The sequence below is a fragment of the Phalangium opilio genome, unplaced genomic scaffold (genome assembly GCF_054372755.1).
Source record: "Phalangium opilio isolate 3A_F unplaced genomic scaffold, DU_Popi_V2 ptg000055l_1, whole genome shotgun sequence".
NCBI lineage: Eukaryota > Metazoa > Arthropoda > Arachnida > Opiliones > Phalangiidae > Phalangium > Phalangium opilio.
Genome location: NW_028324174.1, coordinates 1,986,998 through 2,008,214, shown reverse-complemented (window position 1 = coordinate 2,008,214; position 21,217 = coordinate 1,986,998). Strand labels below are relative to the sequence as shown.

The 21,217-nt window shown below is 36.6% G+C and overlaps 3 protein-coding genes, 1 long non-coding RNA gene and 1 other non-coding gene across 5 annotated transcripts; all 5 read right to left on the bottom strand.

Annotated features, from left to right (window-relative positions):
* Positions 1-4,653: 4,653 nt before the first annotated feature.
* Positions 4,654-9,275, bottom strand: LOC149668608 (uncharacterized). Its single transcript, XM_089840791.1, has 7 exons — positions 7,860-9,275; positions 7,477-7,789; positions 7,217-7,430; positions 6,100-6,344; positions 5,389-6,032; positions 5,188-5,320; positions 4,654-5,124 (listed from the first exon to the last, which is right to left on the bottom strand). Exons 1-7 carry the CDS (start codon positions 8,118-8,120, stop codon positions 4,847-4,849), a joined length of 2,088 nt encoding a protein of 695 aa, XP_089696917.1. The 5' UTR covers positions 8,121-9,275; the 3' UTR covers positions 4,654-4,846.
* A 526-nt stretch (positions 9,276-9,801) lies between these two features.
* Positions 9,802-10,699, bottom strand: LOC149668607 (uncharacterized). Its single transcript, XM_089840833.1, has 2 exons — positions 10,534-10,699; positions 9,802-10,473 (listed from the first exon to the last, which is right to left on the bottom strand). Exons 1-2 carry the CDS (start codon positions 10,625-10,627, stop codon positions 10,115-10,117), a joined length of 453 nt encoding a protein of 150 aa, XP_089696959.1. The 5' UTR covers positions 10,628-10,699; the 3' UTR covers positions 9,802-10,114.
* A 134-nt stretch (positions 10,700-10,833) lies between these two features.
* LOC149668606 (uncharacterized) lies at positions 10,834-14,613 on the bottom strand. The gene is made up of 2 exons (XM_089840832.1): positions 13,661-14,613; positions 10,834-11,030 (listed from the first exon to the last, which is right to left on the bottom strand). The coding sequence occupies exons 1-2, from the start codon at positions 13,907-13,909 to the stop codon at positions 10,938-10,940; spliced, it is 342 nt and encodes a 113-aa protein (XP_089696958.1). The 5' UTR covers positions 13,910-14,613; the 3' UTR covers positions 10,834-10,937.
* Positions 14,614-15,615: 1,002 nt separating this feature from the next.
* On the bottom strand, positions 15,616-21,076 carry LOC149668604 (uncharacterized). The gene is made up of 2 exons (XR_016367897.1): positions 20,738-21,076; positions 15,616-15,796 (listed from the first exon to the last, which is right to left on the bottom strand). It is a non-coding gene; the product is annotated as an uncharacterized LOC149668604 (long non-coding RNA).
* TRNAV-UAC (transfer RNA valine (anticodon UAC)) lies at positions 17,376-17,448 on the bottom strand. The gene has a single exon. It is a non-coding gene; the product is annotated as a tRNA-Val (tRNA).
* Positions 21,077-21,217: the final 141 nt, after the last annotated feature.

Here is a 21,217-nt window from a genome sequence, read left to right as displayed (position 1 = left end):
TTTGAAAGCGCATTATTACAACTTTTCACGTTTTGCGCAATATGCCTCTCTAAATGTACTACAGTCATGTCTACAAAAGGCTCAATGGTTATAGTACAGGTTACATGTTGCAACAATCACAAAGTGAAATAGCAAAGCCAACCAGAAATATCCCGCAAACCTGCTGGGAATATTCTTACTGCCGCAGCTATTTTATTTTCTGGGGTGAACCCAACTAAAGCCATTAGGATGTTACAAATGATAGGGATTCAAATGTTTGATAAGAGAACTTATTATCGAATTCAAAAAGCCTACCTTTTGCGAGCTATAAAAACTGTAAGTGACCTTTCTTATATAAATGCTTAAAGGATTAAAAATGGTAGAAATTTTCTTGTAGGTCTGGGAGAGCGAACAAAGATGTCTTCTTGAGTCCTTGCAGGGGAAACCTCTTTGCTTGGGTGGGGATGGAAGATGTGACAGTCCCGGATTTTCTGCTAAATATGGCAGCTACTGTTTCTTAGAGAGTTCCATTAAAAAAAATAATTCACTTGGTTTTGATTCAGGTAATCAATTGCCACGCCTGTTGGACAACACCTGAAGAATTATATATATAATGATTCTTGTTTTTTTCCTATAGAGTAGCTAACAGTGTAGCGATGGAACTCGAAGGACTAAAAAAGGGGCTAAGTTATTTATTTGATAAAGGTATGACTGTGGCGTATTTAGTTACGGATAGACACAAGCAAGTAAGGCGCTATCTCAATGAAAATTATCCTAGAATAACGCATTTATTTGACTGCTGGCACTTAGTGAAATGTAAGAATTAGTTTAATTCTCAAATTTTCAATCGAGTAAGTGAAAACTTTCTTTTAGCCCTGAAATCTAAGATTGCTCAAGCTTGCGGGACCAAAACATACATGCGAGATGTTAAGTTTTGGAGTAGAAGTATACAAAATCATATGTATTGGTTGGCCAATTCCAGTGGTGGAGATGGTGAACTCATGAAAGCTAAATGGTTATCTGTGTTACGTCATGTCACTAACCAACATAAGGATCATGGAATGCCTTACAATGAGTGCGCCCACGGAGAGTTAGACGAGAAAAGACCCAAATATTAGTTGGAATTAGGTTTGTTATTTCGATGAAACACAACAATTAAGGCAGAGTTTATGCAGTGCGTGACATATTTACTAAGAACTATTTCTATGATCTTTGAAGATAACTATAGTCTTAGTTTTACTTACGCCCGTTACATTTGAAAACCGCTTAGCTAATATCCCGTATTTTCCAGGGAAAAAACCTTTCCTTATTTTGCAAAAAATTGTGAAGTCTCTGCAGGAAGATGAAAAACAAATGTCAACAGTTTGCCAGACATCATCTGTTGAAGCCTATCACGCTGTAGTGATTCATTTTGCTCCTATGCATACGCATTATTCGTTTCATGGAATGGAAGCGCGGTAAATAATGAGAGCTACTAGGTTTTAATAAGAGCTTAATTGAAAAGGTTTTGTTCAGGTTAATTTTGGCGGCCCTTCACTATAATGAAAATTCTTCGAAGCTACAAGCCACTACTAAAGACGGTATTCGTAGGTAGAATATTTATATTCCCAAGGCGAAAGCCGGTGAATTTTCAGTTAGACCTATTATGGCTGCATCAACTTACAGTAAGCTAAGCTTGTGGCTGCTTAGTAGCTTAATGCATTAACGTAAGAATTTTTAGATTATGTAGAAAGATTAATGGCTCAAGTGATTGAGTATAGCGGAGCCGAAACCTACGATACAGGAACGGATCGGACTGCGAACGTGTTAGGCCCACAACCACAAACCTTGTGCCACAAACATGAACATCCCGATAAAGATTTTGCTATCGAATCTTACAGTAAACGACGGCGTTTTGAGGAAGAAAAATAGTTCTTTGTTTATGACAATGGCAAAACTAAAAATTTTTAAACAAAAGTCAATTTATTTATTTCTTATTTGAGGTCTAGGACTACTTAGTTTAAAAAGACTACTTCATAGCCTACCGTGTGTGAAATTATCAAGAAAAAAAAGACAACTGATAAGTACAAAATATAAAACCCCCTCGTCCAACTGACACAGCAGTGATCCTAGAAATCACTAGCGGGAACTAAGTTGTTCACTTTGTGACAGATGTCCAAAGACATAACTGCCAACCTGGTGTTGGTGGAGCGATTGTGTGCCAAACAATATAGTAGGGCGCCATATTACCGACGTAAAGTCAATATTTAGCAGTGTTAAAGAATTATAATAGGAGTTTAGTTTACACGGTTGGAAGATTTTGTAGTGTGGTTGTAAAAAGCTAGTCTGTCATCAATAAAAACTCCAATGATCCGAATACAGCGAGTGGAATGAAGCTAGACACCATTAACTGTGTATGGGGAATACGAATTTCTCTAGATACAACATTTCGCACTTCAAATTATTGTTGGTGAGGTCATATTTTGACACCCAGTCCATCCCCTTATCCAAGTCATGTAGCACTAAAATGTTTTTCCATTAGACGTTTAGCAATTATTTCGCAAGATCGACTTAACAAGAGGATAATTGAGGTTTTAAAATTAGTTATAATTGTAATCGTACAAATCCACAATAAGCATCGGATGGAAATGTTTCCCGAATTTTTAATAAGACGCAACTAGGAATTGGGTAACGTAAACCACTTGGTAAGAATTGGTGAGTCCATCATACTCATTTAGTCTTACTGTAAGGTAATCGAAATTAAAATCTGACCTGTGAATTACTCCTTGTCGAGGTTCAGTGATTCTTCCAGGCCTCCGGTTTCAAAATTCCAAATACCACTGCCTAAGTTCTTCCACATCGAGACATCGTCTCTCAAATAAACGGCGCTGTGTAATACAGCTACCCTCTGTCCACTTGCTCATATTCCCTGCAGCAAGTTCATTCTTCGGCGGTAGCCATTACTTGGCAAAAGCCACAAATACACCTACAAAAATACATAGTTTTCAGGCTATGAGGATTAATACTAATTACATACATAGTTTTCAGGCTATGAGGATTAATACTAATTACATAAGTAGTCCGATCTCCTTGTGTAAAAGGTATGAATCATTCTAGCCTGAATCACTTTTCACCTATCCTCGTAATTATGAAAATCAAGTGTTATCGTACGTACCAGTCATTATTAAAAAGTCTCTCAATTCTCTCGTTATTTACTGCTGCAGCAAGCCTCCTTTCCCTTAAAACTTCTTCTGGCATCGAGTCAAAGCTTAGATTAAGCCCGTCTTCAGAATAAGAATCTGATGACAATGAAAAATATTCATCGTTTTCCGAGTCTGACATCATGGAAGAAGAAGTAGAAGGAATAGAAATGAGGTGTGCGATTCACACCCCATGCGAGAAGTCGGCCATACCCAGGTGGGGGTGAAAAAAAGGGGTACCGTGGTAAAATATTTGTGACGCAGCATGGCAAAAGAACTGTATGGCGCCCTCTTTCCTTAGGAAAAGAAATCCATTTTCATAATTACGTCATGAACAGCTGATTGCGTGATAATTGTCCAAATCTTCGAAAGTTTTACTTTAAGTTATCAACTTACGTTATGGATTTAATTTGAAAAGATCATAATTATTATAAAAACAAAATAAAACAAAAATTTCAAAGGCAAAGCGGCGTGCTATTGAAACAGGTAAAATCTATTCTTAAGCCTTGCCTTATTTTTCTTAATATATTGATTTACTTTTTAGGTATTGGTTTTAATAAACAATTTTTAAAAGCAAATTTACGAGAAATACTTGCTAATGCATCTAACTTGCATAAGGTAACATACATCGGAAGACCGAAATTGGTTATTGTAAGTATATAGTTGAAGGAACATATCTGTGGACATCAACAAGTTATGGTCTGGTTGTTCTAAGTTTCAGGCATGTTGGTTATGTTTTGTCTAACATAATTAAATTATAACAGTGTTTGGGCGTTAATTTTGTTACTTTTCAAAATTACAGGATACTTTGGAAGAAATAAAGAAATTTAAAATTACTGATATATCAGAAGATGCAATTGACCAATTATCAGTTTTTTCTGATGAAATTGGACTTTTAGATAAGAAAGATTTTAATAAAAATAGACACGAACTCTTACTTAACAAAGAGTTTAAACAAGAAATAAGCAAATCATTCACACCCTTAGCAACGTTTAAGGAACTCAATCAAAATGACCAAAACGTTGTTACAACAGTGTTCTGTCAGCGCCTCTTCAATGAAATTCAATCGAACTACTTGGAAGCAGAAACAAAAAAACCTAGTATTGGTTCACAAAAGGCAAGCAAGTTTAGTCCAGAAGAGGATCCGAAGAAACGGTTGATATCCATCCATCAAATAGCTGGCTACGCTTTAAACAAATTATTTGGATTTTATGAGTGCCCAACTTTCTCGGCAAACTGCCTTGTAAATAAAAGCCAAGCCAAGAAAGAGTTTCACAAATGGACAATGAAACAAGACAGGGGTGGATCCCTTTTCCTGACAAATGAAGCATTTTCCTTTTTTAAGAAAGCATGTGATATTATTATGCCATTTGCAAATCCTGACATCAATTTAAAAACTAATGAACTAAGGAAATCTTTGATTATCGGGGATCTTCAAAAAAAATTATTCTTTAAATGAAATTTGGGACAATTTATGGGGAACCGAAGATGAAAATTCTCAAAGTGCCAAACTGAAGTGTTTTAACATAATAATTAATTGTCATTTAAAGGGGCTAACCAGACAGATTAAAAATGAATTCCAAATTGCCAAGAAAAACGGCTTAATTAGTAGTGGAATTAGAAAAGAACTAAAAGTTCTAACTCAAAATAAACCAAAAAATTCCAAAGAAAATTAAAAAATGTTTATTTTAAGATGAAATTAACTGATTACGAACAGTTATTCTCCTTTTAACTCGCTTTTCTTTTGTACAATTTCCATTTTTAGTTTTTGTCATTAAAGACTTCATCAGTTTTATCCTCTTTGTTGACTGTCCATATTGAAGAACGGTCGGGTTTTCACCGGAGCCACAAGACCCTCTTTGCCTACTAAAATAGTTCTCGAGCAAATCTTGGTTTAATTTCGCAGTTAAAACAAATGGAGCTCCTTTCTTGAGCAAAAACTTGACAATTTCAATAGTAGAGTATACTTAAATGAGGAAATTATATAAAGGTTATTCAATGTTAACTAGTTATATTGAAATATTCTTACCAGTAATTCTTATGCCCTCTAGCGTCTCTCTGCTCAGAAGCATTTTAGACTTATCAACACCTTCTTCAACAACCATTTCATCTACCTCTCGCTCCCATTCGTCTAAATAGCCCAGGAAATCAGTTACGAGCCACTGAAATTAATAATATTAAGATTTAAATCAAACACCATTTATATATTTGAATAATTTTTCTCATATACCTCAAACCTCCAATCATTTAAACTCTTAAACGGTGCTAAAGCTGGTTTCCTCTTTGTATGGAAAGATAATGTATTTGAAACATTTAGGATATCAAAAAACTGGTCAAAATATCGCAGAAATTTTACTGTCTCAGACGCTACATCTCCCACCAATTCCTCTACTGCATTGGCTGTGGTAGAGCTTAGAATTTGGGTAGCGGGCTTGACTTTCATACAACTGTATGCATTTGGGAAAATGTGATTGTACGTGAGCTTTGGTGCTAAACGTAGGAGCGAAGTCGAATCAATTTTGTAGGTGTCACTTATATGTTTCCATAAAATAAATTTCCCATTTTTTTGTAAATATCTAATTGGTCTAAAGGAGCCATCTTTTTGTTTCTTCAGTTTTCCACTATTGTTTAGGCCATTTTTCGCTGTCTTAACATTGTGGCATACATCAGAGACAAAAAATAGAGGCTCGTTGTTACTGAAAGGATTTGTTGTACGGTATCCAGTTGCGTGATTGTTTAGTTTTTGATCCACTGACGTACAAATTTTAATCAATTTCTCATTTGAAGCGGCTTTGTCACAAACCAATGCGAGAATTTTAAATCCCGCGCCTTGTAAATTCTCCACTGCTTCCCAAATTATGGAGTAAAGATCATCTGCATTTAAATTTCCACAAGGAAAAAAGGCGTATGGGTACTTAAAATTTGATGTTATTCCTCTGACCATCAGCTGAAGTACATGGTTGGCCATCAGCTGAGCCGTCAATTTGTTTTTCCATTTCAAATATTTTACTTCTAAATTCATTTAGATTCGTGACTCCAATTAGCTCCCCTGTATTATGTCGAAACACCAAATCTTGTTTAATTTGAATTTCATCAATTATTAAACTAAAGTATTTCTGGTGCTCTTCTACGTTTTCAATGTCAATTTTCTTTCTCATTTCCAAGAGAACGTCATCGGTAAATCCACTTTTAGAGTTTAAATCAATCGAGTAGTTATATAAAGTTCTTTGTGTAGGCAATACCAAAGCTTGGCGCATGGCCTCATAAGTGCTAGAAGATCGAGCTTAAATCGAGAGACACCACTGAATAATGGCTGGATGCCATTTCCTCGGCCTTGTTTTTTTCGTTTTAATTAATTTTAATTGTTCCCGCATCAGTAGTTTTTTAAACACTGAATTACTCTCAAAGGGATTTTTTAAAATTATATCTTCAAACACAGTACTTTCTTCTTCTGTCATGAAAATTCCGTTATTTTTGAAGCTCTGTTTAATTTTTAATTTTAATATTTCAATCGTTTTCATTAGGGCTTTATTTTTTTATTTACGACTACAATTTTTTCTTTGGCCTGTTCTTCAGTCATGTATAGTATGTTCATTTGTTTTTGCACACCTATTTTCTCTCGTCGTTTTCTGTTTTGTAAGATTTTCTTCTTTGTTTGGCAAAAATGGCAGAGCCTTGTGTATTTTCGAACAAATAATTTTAGGCATTGTACCGACCGAATCGATTGACTGGTGAAACATACGTATGAAGACTTTAAATATTTGTCTTTAAAATGTAAATATAATTCTCCAAGAATGCCATTGCACGTTTTCCATTTTTCAATCTCAAAGAAAATGTTTATCAAACTATTAAGAGACAAAATGGGGTTGTTGAAATCCACAGAACTTGAAGAAAATATTTCATGATCCAGAGAAATTATTGTATTACAAAAAAAAATTCTTGGTTGTAGACTCTGGGATATTTCGATATATAAATTATTATCTCCACTTTTTTTAAATCTTAAACATTTTAAAACCAGCCCATGGGATTTAGATTGTTTCATTATTTCGACAACCCACTCGAATGGATCTAAATGATTGAGCCAATATTCTAAAAATTCTTTGACCAACTTTTTTAGAGGGTGTAATAACGTTGTGGCATGGGTTGTGGTATGCTCATTTGTAACGGCTACTGCAGCACAAGCTTGGGATGTATTAAAAGTTTCAGAACTTTCGTTTATGATGAATGGTGATTTGAAATCTTGAAGTTCTTCAGTCACGACAGAAGTTGAAGCTATAACCCGGAGCGTGTTACTAATTCCATTAAAGGTTGGTGGCACTGGAGCCTGTTGTTCTGTAGTTAACTACATCAGTTTTAGCCTCGGTACTTTTAATATTTTCATTAACGATGAATGGTGTAGCTGTAGCCGGTTCAGTATCTTCATTTATGTTGAATGATGATTTTTCAATAATTCCATTATAGATGGGTGGTGATACGGAAGACTGTAGTTGGATAGAAACTTCATTAGATGAGGCTGTATTTTGCGGTCTTACAATATGTTCCTTGACAATGAATGGTGATATGCAAGCTTGTAGTTCTGTTGTAACTTCATTTGGGTTCGGTGGTGAGCCAAATACCTGGGGTTGTTCAATCTATTATGTAATATAGTGTGTATTAAATCTCTGATAAATAATTGAAATATGGGCTAGGATAAAATATTACGTGCTCAGTTTCCTTCATGGGATTTGGATGTTCTGCCGTTGGCCCTTTCCCGCCAACAAAATGTTTCGAGCACACATAGTGATGTGCTTTAACATCATAGTGTGTTGTTATATCTACTCTATTTATAGCTGTAATCCAAAGCAAACACTGTTCGAGGTTTTTGAAAGGTTTTGGTACAGGATAGTATTTTATTCCGTCACCTAGCGATTTATTTGAGTTATCATAGCTTTTGCAGGATTTATAAACACAATACCTTCCCATTTTATAAACTTTATAGCTTAATTAGAGTAAAAACAGTTAAAGCCTTGGTTCTGGCATGGTTGTGTGGCAAGCGCGCAACCGAAAAGGCTTAACACAAATATTTTAGTTATCTAGATGGCCGCATCATGGTGCTATGAAGCTAGTTTGTAGTCACGTGTCAATTTTACCTCGCTGCGACCCCCATATTTTTACCCGCCCCATTCACGAGTTGGCATCAAACTGTGGGTAGAACTTCGATTCTCAATTCTATTCCTTGCTTCTTCTTCCATGCTGACATTTTAGTTCAAAATTTAATAAGACTATATCGCTCAGCCACTGACGGTCACGGTACTAAGGCCGCGCGAATCTGAATAAAATAAGCTTAACGCGGCGCGCGCGGAGACACTACACTCTTAAAACTATAGGGGAATGGAAGTACTCCATTCATGGAGTTTCAGTTTGTCCCAGATTTAACACAACGAGCGTAGTGTATTTACTCCCCATGAGAAATAAAATTATTCCCAAAATGGAGTCATGGCCATATTGAATTTTCTCATGTCCTAGCTAGGCGTTCTCCATTTACTCCATTTAAGTGGTTGGAATAACACTTTAAATAAGTAAAAACACCCCATTTTAAATCATTTAAGGAACAAATATATATCACATAAATGTTCTAAACCGATTATTCGTTTTAGGGCATGTTATTACTCTCCATGCGAAGTTATATTACTCCAGATGCGGTGTTGTACTATTCTCCTTACGGTATTATTTTACTCCATTTCTGGTATAGCAGTACTCCCTTAAGTATAGTTACTGTATTCCCCAAGCGGAGTCTCTGTATTCTCCAATCGGAGTCTCTGTATTCCCCAAGCAGAGTCTCTGTATTCTCCAATCGGAGTCTCTGTATTCAACAAGCGGAGTCTCTGTATTCCCCAACCGGAGTCTCTGTATTCCCCAAGCGGAGTCTCAGTATTCCCCAAACAACCGGAGTCTCTGTATTCCCCAAGCGGAGTCTCTGTATTCACCAATCGGAGTATCTGTATTGCCCAATCGGAGTCTCTGTATTGCCCAATCGGAGTCTCTGTATTCCCCAATCGGAGTCGCACTATTCCCCAAGCGGAGTCGCAGTATTCCCGAAGCGGAGTCGTAGTATTCCCCAATCGGAGTCGTAGTATTCCCCAATCGGAGTCGTAGTATTCCCCAATCGGAATCGCAGTATTCCCCAAACGGAGTCGCACTATTCCCCAAGCGGAGTCGCACTATTCCCCAAGCGGAGTCGCAGTATTCCTGAATCGGAGTCGTAGTATTCCCTAATCGGAGTCGTAGTATTCCCCAATCGGAATCGCACTATTCCTCAAGCGGAGTCGCAGTATTCCTGAATCGGAGTCGTAGTATTCCCCAATCGGAGTCGCAGTATTCCCCAATCGGATTCGCAGTATTCCCCAAACGGAGTCGCACTATTCCCCAAGCGGAGTCGCAGTATTCCTGAATCGGAGTCGTTGTATTCCCCAATCGGAGTCGTAGTATTCCCCAATCGGAGTCGTAGTATTCCCCAATCGGAGTCGCAGTATTCCCCGAGCGGAGTCGCATTATTCCCCGAGCGGAGTCGCATTATTCCCCGAGCGGAGTCGCATTATTCCCCGAGCGGAGTCGCTGTGCTCCCCATGCGGAGTTAATTTATTTCCCATCTTGAGTTAATTTACTCCCCATACGGTGTAATGCTATCCACAGATCGATGAGACGCATTTCACGATATAGGTGAACTAATACCCTTGGTTATGAATCATACCTGTACTAGATTGTGGTTTCATTGGAGCAGGTATAGTTTTCTTCCAGTTTCCCGCTAAAATTTGAATTCAAAAGGCATGAAAAACAGGGGGATAAAAATTAGACTGTAGCATATACAGGGCCCAAGACTACTATCATTTTTGAGACTATGTGATAAGTTACTGTAAATAATGTTTCTCGTGAAACTTCTAGCATCCGCTTAATAAATCGTTTTCTTTATTGAAATTTTACTTCATGGTAAATTTTGACAAAATTGTCTTAACTGCGTTTGTTCTTGGCTTGGTAACATTAAGCATCAAGTATTCATACACAGTTGAGGTTTTCAAAAGACCGTCCAAATACTTCAAATTAAATATACAGAAAGAGGAAAACCACGCTAAAATTGCTGATGACAACTCGTTTGCCACCAGTACTTTTACTCTATCAACGTGCAACTCGTACGTCTCACTACCTAAAATTGAGTTTTCGTATACCAATACTGGGTCGACGTCAATTTCGTCGGAATTTTCCGCCTTCAAAAACGTGCGGTTGTACTTTTCATTATACAAGCTTGGAATCAGTAAAAGTGATCCACTTATTCTTTTTTCTAAATAAATTGAACATGAGTTAATTTTTTCATCTTTGAAAATATTTTAATGTTGCTTACGTTTTTTCTCGCTTAAGTCACTTTCTTCGCTAATTTGGTTTTTGATAGTGTTTTTAAACTCTTTCGTTGAAGTTGGTGCCAGCCTCCAAATCATCTCTCCATACTTTTGGTGCTACTCAAGGAGTTCTTTGCGAACATCAATGTTTTTAATTCGTTGAAGTTCCAGAAAAAAACTGAAAATTCGCAAATTGTATTTTTGAAATCTAAACCAGTATGAGCACAAAAATAAATTTCTCAGGGTAGGGGTCTAAACTTTGGGATATAAATTAATTCCTAATGATGACGTGCGATTACTTGTTTAACGTCGCATAAGGCACGATACTCTTCTATAATGTCCATGACCGGAATACCCCGTTGCAGTTTTGAGGCACGATCTTCGAATGTTCTTGCCATTTTTGAATTAATTAGTTGGAGTCAATAATTCTTTTGTAAAGTTTTTCTTTCATGTGCTTTTTATGCTGCTCTAGGCTCTTTTCATCCTCAAATGATGTATTTACCTGCATTCAAAAAATACTTTAATTACAGTGATTTTCAATTACTTTTCACTTCAATTACGTAATGATAAAATATAAAGGAGAATGTTTTTACTCATCGTGACATAATAAATCATAACTAATTCTGATTTTTGCTACATTCTTTGACTTAGAAGAATCGACAGTCAAATGATGGCAAGAATGGGAGATGAGTGACTTCGCATTACCCTTACTATTCTTTCTTTTATGAATTAATGAAAACTTATCATTGGTATGAAGAAAATTCTAATCAAAGAAAGAGCAAAAAAGGTGTTCACAAAAAGTACCATTACATCATAATGGGTCGTTATTGTTTTTTCCTTAAATACGCGTTAAACGGACGGATGATCTAATTACGCCATGGTTCAATTGTTGGCATTAAACGAGTTTTTGAAATGCCGATTTAATTTTCAACATTTTCCTTGAGCCCCCAGTAATAACATTGCTGAACAATACCTTAAAACGGGTTACACGTCTGGCCTCTGGTTTTTTTAAGCTGTTTGCCCATAGCAACAGCTTTATACGGCGACCCCTGGAAGCAGGCTGGCTTGCTGGCAGGCAGGCAGGCTGGCTGTTTCGCGTTCGCGTTCATTTTCGTAAATCTGGGTGCACGGCAGTACACCCGCCAAGTTGTCGTGCACTACCAGCAATCCTTTACCCGAAACATTTCAGCCTCATTTTGACCCCCTCTTAACTCGGTACTGGGGAATAGTACACCACTCATATTTGCACCTCAAGGGCACAGTGTTAATCCTAGGAAGTCCTCCAACTTCCAGCTTTCTAACTCATTTGGTTTCTGTGATAATCCTATGTGAAAATGACACATTATGAGACTGACTGACTGACTGACTGACTGACACATCATCAAAACCTCTAGGGCATTTCCGGTGGTGCTAGAATGATGAAATTTGGCATACTTGTACCACTAAGCATACAAGCAAAGGGAAAAGTCCCAAAAGCGGGAGTTTCCCCCTTTTAGCCCCTGAAATGGGGGTTTAAAATTAGAGTCATCATCTAAACCTCTAGGGCATTTCCGGTGGTGCTAGAATGATGAAATTTGGCATACTTGTACCACTAAGCATACAAGCAAAGGGAAAAGTCCCAAAAGCGGGAGTTTCCCCCTGTTAGCCCCTGAAATGGGGGTTTAAAATTAGAGTCATCATCTTAACCTCTAGGGCACTTCCGGTGTTGCGGGAATGATAAAATTTGGCATACAAGTAGGACTTAGCATACAAAGAAAGGAAAAAGTCCCAAAAGCGGGAATTTTCCCCTATTAGCCCCTGAAATGGGGGTTTTATAATGTATATCCCCTCGTAATAGGACATTATAATTTAATTTTTTCGTCTTTTAATATTAATATTTTTTACTAATATGATTCTTTCGTATTATTGCAAAATTTATGTTTTTTACATAATGTTTTAGTAATTAAAGTTTTTACTCATTTCCTTTTCATTTCGTCTGAAATGGTTCTAAGCGTGTTTTGATTCATTTAGTTTTTCTTAAATCTATTCTGTTGATTAAAAGTGTTACTTGCCACAATATTGTGTTCTTCGAATAGAAATACGGTTAACAATTATCACAGCCTGAGAAAAAAAAAGAAAGTTGAATGCAAAAAGTTGAAAAAGGCAAAGCCAAGTAAAACTCTTGGATAGAACAAATAAAAATCTAAAAGTACAAATGTTTATTTCACTTCATAATCCTACTTCTATAAATCTACAAGAACATGCACGTACAAAAAGGAGTGAAATCTCACCAAAAACATTTTGTCCGGGGGGATTTAGTCTGGGGGGATTTTGGGTCACACCCTTTTAATATCTGTAAAAATATGCCAAGTTGTTTGGCCGTAAAAAAAATTGAGATCTAAAATTCGGCCAAGTTATTATCTCCAGGTGAACCAAAATTTTATTCGACTTAAAACTTCTCAAGAATGTTTTTCTGACTTGGCCATTAGCATTCCAAACTTGCATCCTTCTTCTTTGCACCCGTGAAGGTTAATAACGGAAATTACAAGTTTAACCACAAAGGCTTATCAAGAATATTTAACCAATTTGATTAAATATTTTAATTTCGATCCATATCTGGAATTAAACGAATCCTTGATATGCAAATGGCCAAGTCAGAAAAACATTCTTGAGAAGTTTTAAGTCGAATAAAATTTTGGTTCACCTGGAGATAATAACTTGGCCGAATTTTAGATCTCACTTCTTTTTACGGCCAAACAACTTGGCATATTTTTACAGAGATGTTTTTGGTGAGATTTAAATTACGCGGCAGATCTTGCCGGAATTTCATTATCTACCGCACTAGCGACATCTAACTAAACTCGATCATATTTTCGACGAGAAAATGCGGTCTCTCGGAGGTATCGGGTTTCGAACTGAGGTCTACGGTGTGGGATGCGGAGACTCAACGTCTGAGCCACTACGATTGATGTTAAGCTATCGATATTTTTCCTATACTTTTCCACGCCTTGCTTATTGGTATCCCTAATTTGGGGTTTTGTTAAAGACAATATCACACTGCAAACAGCGTTAATATGCCTTGGGGCATATCTTGTTTACTATCTGGAACTTATCACTAGTTGAAGTACTAGCAGATATTTCCTCTTCGATTACATCAATCTCCTTTGACGGACTCTTCTGGGTGATATTTTCCAGTTCCACTTCGTTATTAGTAGTATCTTCATGCTCATCTTGAAGAAACGGATCAGGAGTTTTATCACCAGATTCGCTAGTGTCTCCCTTCTTTGCATCTTGTTCTCTGGCTTTCTTATCTTTCTCAAGCTGAGATTTTTGCAATTCTATTTGCTCCCTCGTTCTTCCGTAAAGTGCCTTGGCTTTTTGAACACTCTTATTTCCATGCATAATTTTTCTACTATTTTTGAATTTCTTTCTTATTAATGCAGTCTAGGTACCCTTACGATGAAATAATTATAATACTAATTAATTAAATATTGTAATTTAAAAGCCAGAGTCGATCAGGTCTACAAAAGTGTTTAAGCATAATAAAGAAATTATTAGGTAACTTTGTCAACAATATTTGAGGTAATTTATCACTATAAATCGATTAAAAATGGTTGTCTAACCATTTCATTTTCCCTTTAAATACATTGTAAGGATTCTAGTTTACATTACATGCACCAGTTTGTTTTTGAGCAATAAAAAAATACATTTGATGGCCAATGGGGGTTCAAGTGCTACGGAACCTATGTACAAGGTAAAGTTAAGTTTCTACTACACTATATCCATTGCAATTGAAGCCCACATGGGCATAATAGATTTTGTGCCGTCTTTCATTGTTCATCCCCACTACTTGGAAGATTGATTAACCCAAGATTTATTTTTAAAAGAATACTACAATTATGCCTCCATTCGAATTGTTTCAAACATTTCTGGTGCAACTCAATAGTTTACAACATATTACCCAAGTTTCAAACTTTAAATTTTATGTCAGCTCCTTACCACGTTTCCTAAGTATGAAAATTCATCAACAAGCTTCGCTGCCACGTGAGTGTGAGATGGTGGATAGCTAGACATAAAACATACTCGTTTCAACTTCGTTGTAACCATATTATCTGTCTTGTACTTACACTGAGTTATACTTGTTAATGAAATCATGGTAAAGGATATACACAATTTCCCTATTAGTACGTCGCTTCTCCTTTTCCGTCGCGGAAACATATTTCTCTTTCTGAACTAAGACCATAGGGATGGCGGGGAGCTTGTATTCTAACGTAAATTTTGTTCTGCTTACAGTATTAATGTTCTCTAGGTTGAACATTTCAGTATGCATCACAACACTGTCAAGTAAAACAATCTTTTCATTCTCTTTAAATTTTCGTGAAACCATCATTATGTAATTAATATAATTGCTCTTCACCACATCGAAGTTTAAAAGCCTTGCGAAAGCTGTTTAATTAATCAAAATTATTTAGAGATAAGATTTACCCTGTCTCCTGTTTTTCGGTAAAAGGAAGAGCCGTAACTTCTGACATTTCTGTTTCATCCTATAAGAAATCCATGACCTTTAATAATCCATTTTATGACGCTGTCGGAACTTCAGGGAATTTGATGGACCATACAATTTAAGGCTGTACCCCTTTTAAAAACCTTATAGAAGTAGAGATAGGGCTCTAAAGGTTCGTATTTTCCAAGGAGTGACTCCCTTTGTAGTTTGTACTTAAGAATTAGTTTCATTTTCATTAATTAGTAAAGCTGCATGATTTCACTAATGGGTAGCCCCTCGAGTATTCTCAATGTTAAAGTATAATAGTCGAGTGTTGTTCTATTACATATATAGTATAATTCGTTTTCGTGAATATCCCATAACTAATCTGCGCAGTCCTCACGGATAGCTGAGTGGATATCCTCAACATAACGTGTAATTTCCTAAAGGTATTAAATTTTTAAACCGCGATAATAAAATATGATATATTGTTCCTAAATGTCCAAAGTGAATCACTGAATGGAAAAGCCCATCAGTTCCCAGTTTCTGAGAGCATATCTTTTGAAAAGAAGAGTGGCTTCTTACCATAATATCAATATCATTTTCAGATCTATATTTTTTAGCAGCTGAAGGGCTGTCTTCTGATGGCGTCTATAAAATAGTTAGCTCTTAAACTCGACTCTGGGATTAATCTTCTCAAAAATTCAAACCGTGTTTATTTTTGGAATGACTTTAACAATCATTTTATCTTCGATTTTTGACAGATTAGTCAAGTCCACATCTTGATCGAATTCAGCGTCGTAAGCCTTAAATAAATATATAAAAACGTCTTGGTTTGGACCAAGGCCGAAAAAACAAACGATATGTGTGAGGTTTATCAATTGACTGAAGTATCAGATATTGAAATTTTTTCTAGTTATTTTTATACACTCAATCCTAAATCAATATTAAATTCAATCAACTGATTTTACTGTTAATCGACCTAGTCCCTCTAAATTAATTGAAAAAATTACATATCTACGCTTTTTCAAGAACAATTACATTTTCCGAAAACATTTTATCGTGAAATTAATTTATCATGTTGAGGATACAGTATTGAATATTTGAAATGTTCTACTGGATGTCTAAAAAAAGCAAGCGAACTTTGGCATAACTCGAATGGAAAATGTAAATATTTGATCGTGGATGCCAAACAAGGGTGTTGCGCGAATTTATACATTTAATTTCGTATATCGAAATGCTACATTTCTATTGTCGCCTCTTTGATGGTAAAGTTGCACTGGAACTTCCTTTTCCGTACTTAAGAATTTCTTGGTCATAACTCAGTCTATGGTAATATTGGCTGAGTGTGTTGCGACGGCTCAGATGACCCATACACTGAAACCACTGGTGATTATAAAATGCCATATATTTTGAAAATAGAGGAAGGGAGGGGGTGTCGGAGTTAAATGTGACCTTCTTGGCATAACTAGTAATGAATGATGTGTTTAACCATATTATTTCCGCGGGAAATGAATATAACAAGTCTGAGAAGTATTTCTGTTTATGTGATCTTTACCCTTTACCACACAGGATAAACTTTGTTGCTTTGTTTTAAGTAGACGACATTCACTCTAAACGACAGTCTTATCAACAACTTAAAACAGATTTAAACTTCTTTTGGTGCAAACTTGAAAATTTGTCAAGCCAGCAACAATTAAAACTATGTCGGTCAAGATGCTCACAAGTTAGTGAGCATCGACACGAAACCCTTCAAAATAATTAATTTCATGATAAAACGTTTTCGGAAAATGTAATTGTTCTTGAAAAAGCGTAGATATGTATTTTTTTCAATTAATTTAGAGGGACTAGGTCGATTAACAGTAAAATCAGTTGATTGAATTAAATATTGATTAAGGATTGAGTGTATAAAAATAACTAGAAAAAATTTCAATATCTGAACTTCAGTCAATTGATAAACCTCACACATATCGTTTGTTTTTTCGGCCTTGGTCCAAACCAAGACGTTTTTATATAATATCTGTCGCTTCAGTCTTAATGTAATTAAATTTTGAGTAATTATGTTTTCTTTACCGCTTATTATTATGTCCAATTACGATGGTCAAAACATGCATCTAGCAGGGCCCGAACGCTGCACCTTCCGCGTGTTTGGCGGACGAGATAACCACTACACTACACATACCTGGTAATACTGAGATTCCTAAGAGATCTAGCTTATTATTATGTCCAATCACGATGGTCAAAACATGTATCTACCAGGGCTCGAACCCGGGACCTTCCGCATGTAAAGCGGACGTGATAACCACTACACTATGAATACTTGGTTATTCTGAGTTTTCGAAGAGATCTAGCTTATTATTGTGTCCAATAACGATAGTCAAGTCATGTACCTACCAGGGCTCGAACCTGGGACCTTCCGAGTGTAAAGCGGACGTGATAACCACTACACCATAGATACTTGGATATTTTGAGTTTTCGAAGAGCTCTAGCATTATTATTATGTCCAATCACGATGGTCGAAACAAGTACTTCTGTAATTAACTAAAATTAACATACTTAGACTTAATTGTTTCTGATTAGACTAGCCGATCGCACACCCTGAATACTTAATTGTTAAATTAAGAGTATTCCGAAAAGTAACTTCGCTCTAGTTTTTCAGTTAGAGGTGGTTAAATATCACGAAAAACCCCATGTTAATCTCCATAGGAAAATTGGTAAAAGCATGTGAATTTTGCTTTAACGTTACAAAAGAGTATCAAGTCATATCTACAAGGGCCTACCGGCCCTGTAGAATTCAGTTGTGATATAAACCAATCTGATTCTATAGTTCAGGATGTTAACTGCTTCTGCATACTCGTCTTAACAGCATTATATGCCTCCGGGCTAGAGAGCTGCATGGAACCGGTAAATATCATTTACCGTGGTAACCATCCAGAACGAGAATGGATGGTTTCCCTACTAATATATTCGGATCGGGAATGGATGGAAACAAGGGCAAAATAGTTTTGCACTACTCCTTGTGGTTTCCAATGTGCTAAGGTTGTACATCACCCAACAACGATCTAAGGCTTAGTCTATAAAGTGGATCGTATACACTATAAATTTACAAAGAGTGCCACATAAACTTGAGAATTCTCTGCCCAATTCAATACACGCGAAATACAGTGACCACGACACTATAAGGTGCCATTTATAGTTTAGCATACATTTTTCCTCTTTCCGTAAATCGTAGAAAATCAACACAACCAGAAATAAACCCTTACAGTAACTAATTTCAGAATTTCGTTTGCACAAAAACCAAATCCATGAACTTTCTGGTCTATTGAAGATGTTCCCGATGTCTATGTAATTTGTATAGTAACCCCGCCGTCACGAATGGTCTTCCAGAGGGAAGGCTGTCTATATATGTCTGTAAACGCGAACTGCCACTGTAGTACGACCGATGGAAGACAGGGACAATATATACTCATACGGATCTATAAAAAATGCGAAATTATTTTTTTCTATAACGAGCTTAAAAATGATCCTTTACTTCTACAAACTCTTATAAGTCATGTTTCATAATTCCATTTAGAACCCGAGCTTTATACTGAACTTCAAAACCGTCCTCGTGCCACGATTTATGAACTATCAATCAAAGCTGTTACTTTTACCGGTCCGCTTTACGATTTCAAACGATTTCAATATCCACGGAGTCTCGTGCACTGCCTTTTCGCATGCATTATACTAACAAACTATCCAACTGGGTAAGAGCGCATTACTCCGTTGGTTGTTACGTAACCACACGGAGTAAAAACTAATATGGAATGGAAGTGGTTAAATTGATATACACATTAGTTTAGAAATGGTTAGTAAACGGATATAACCTATTTTCTATGGAAGATCCTAAAATTCCAAAAAGATTTTTGATGGGCTTTACCATAGAGTAATGGCAGCTCTCTGCCTTTGAATGTACTTGACTCTATATGGCAAGATAACATCGGTGCCAATACTATTCATCTCACATATTTCGTTCTTGCCTAGGTAGCTAGCAGTTCTATAGCCCATACCTCTTACTTTAGCACACGAGATTCACGGCTATTATAGCTGTCAATCAGTCTACTGTAAGTTTTCGTGCCAAATTCTCAGAAAATATATTTTGGGTAGTGACTCATGGTCATGCTACTTGGGGACAGAGAGCTACTAGGGGTCCTTCAGTCCAGGCTGCAGGCCGGTTTTCTAAAGTTGTTGAGCGTCCTTGTTTTTACTACTATTCCCGTTCAAAAACAAGTATTGCAGTGGTAATTTTGGGCCAAACCAAGACGCTCAAGGGTTATATTTTTCTAACATAAAGGCCCGTTTTCAATCAAGCTTTTTTGATCAAAAACGCAAGCTTTTGCTTGAAAAATCACAGCGAAACGCAAAAGCAAAATATTTAGCCGTTTTCAATCGCGCTTGGGCTGAAGCTTTAAGCTTGATAGGCGCCGCTTTTGCTTGAATGTTTGTTCAAGCAGATATCTATCCTCCGTAGATATTTGCGTTAACTTTTTGCTTTCAAGCGCGATGGAGGATGACGTCACAGTTTAGTGTCCGATAGAAATTCTCCATTTTTCATGCCTCTGAGTTTGTTTTGACCGTTCGACTCTGAGATTTTTAGTTTTATATTTTACATTGAATAACTTTTAACAATTATGCTATTATTGAAAATGGCAAAAAAAATAAATAATAAAGAAATGCTACGGATAGAAAGATAGGCGGCTAAAAAAGGTGGCGCTGTTAAAAATTGGTTAGAGATAAAGACCGAGGCTTAGCATACGCCGTCTTTTCGAGGTGACCGCCATATTTGTTTATAGTTTTAGGGGTGAAAATGCTTTGGTACCCGCCCGCTATCACGTGATATCGGTAACCGCACGCTTTAAAAGCTTTGCGCGACCAGTTTGAAAACGGTTAGTAGTTTTGCAGTTTGTTTTTTTCTCATGCGGTAGCGCGCTGATTGAAAATAACCCTTTTTTGCCACCTCAATCGTAAGCAAAAAGCGTAAACTTTTTGCTTGATTGAAAACGAGGCTTAACGCATCGGCTTTCCCCAGTTTCCAGAAATGTCCAGAATCTGGTAATTTTTAATTTTTACCCCTTTCTGGATAGAAATAATTACACATTTCATTTATAATATTTAATTTTGATAGTGGTTTAATTCTATTGTTGATTTCAGTAATCGTTGAAAATGGAACAACGTTTCTTAATTAAGAAAAGGGAATGATTGGTATTTGGAAACCACTGATCGGTAACGGATGGGGAAATGATGAAATATATGGGGAGAATAGGTAAAAAAATATAAACAAGTGCTATAGAAATGGAAACATTTGAAATTGAAATGCAGCTCTCTATTCCGGTTTATACCAGGTCCCCAAATATATATACATCATAAGTACATCAGATAATTTCCATTAGTATGACGCTACCTATACTTCGTAATGCTTGAAACTTACTGAGAGATAGTTTGAGAACGACGCGAGAATTGACTACATTCGGCTAACGTTGCACCCCATCTTACTATTTAGTCTGTACTAAGCCTTTGACAGCGCCTCACCAAGGGTCGCTTTAAGAGAATCTACGGCGTTTCACTTACGTCACTTCATGACAAGCTCTCAGTAACCACTGACAAACTTATGTAACATATCAGTAAATAAGCATGCAATTAAAAATGTAAAATGATGATGTTAAATTTTGAGTTAATATGTGAAATAATCGATATTTTTGAAACCTTACCTGAAATATAAAATGTTCATCTCTAATATGCGAGAAGGAAGAGTCCAATAGCAAAGCCTCTTTTAAATTTAATAACGTTGGGTTATTGCCCGTTATTTTCAGCTTTCTTTTACTCTCGCCACAGCATATTGAACATGTAATATTTGAGCTCATATTCGCACAAAACATGTACCGTTGTAAACGCGAAAACCGTATTCCGACGATTTTTCCCTAATACGCTTTGAAAACAGTATTTACCGTACGACACCGTTTCACTGTCACTGAGAAAGTAAAATAGTTCTAGCAAAGAAAAGAAAGACTGGGTTCGTCGAAGGCCAGGGGTTCTAGGAATTTTGGGGTTAAGCCCCCCCCCCATAAGAGCCGGTCTGTATAGTGTTGCAATAACGAGCGTAACATTTTGGCGCGAAGACTTTCTCTTTTAGTTGTGCGTACCGCTCAACAGTGACATTGACAGGTAGAAGGTACGCCTTCCCAACAACG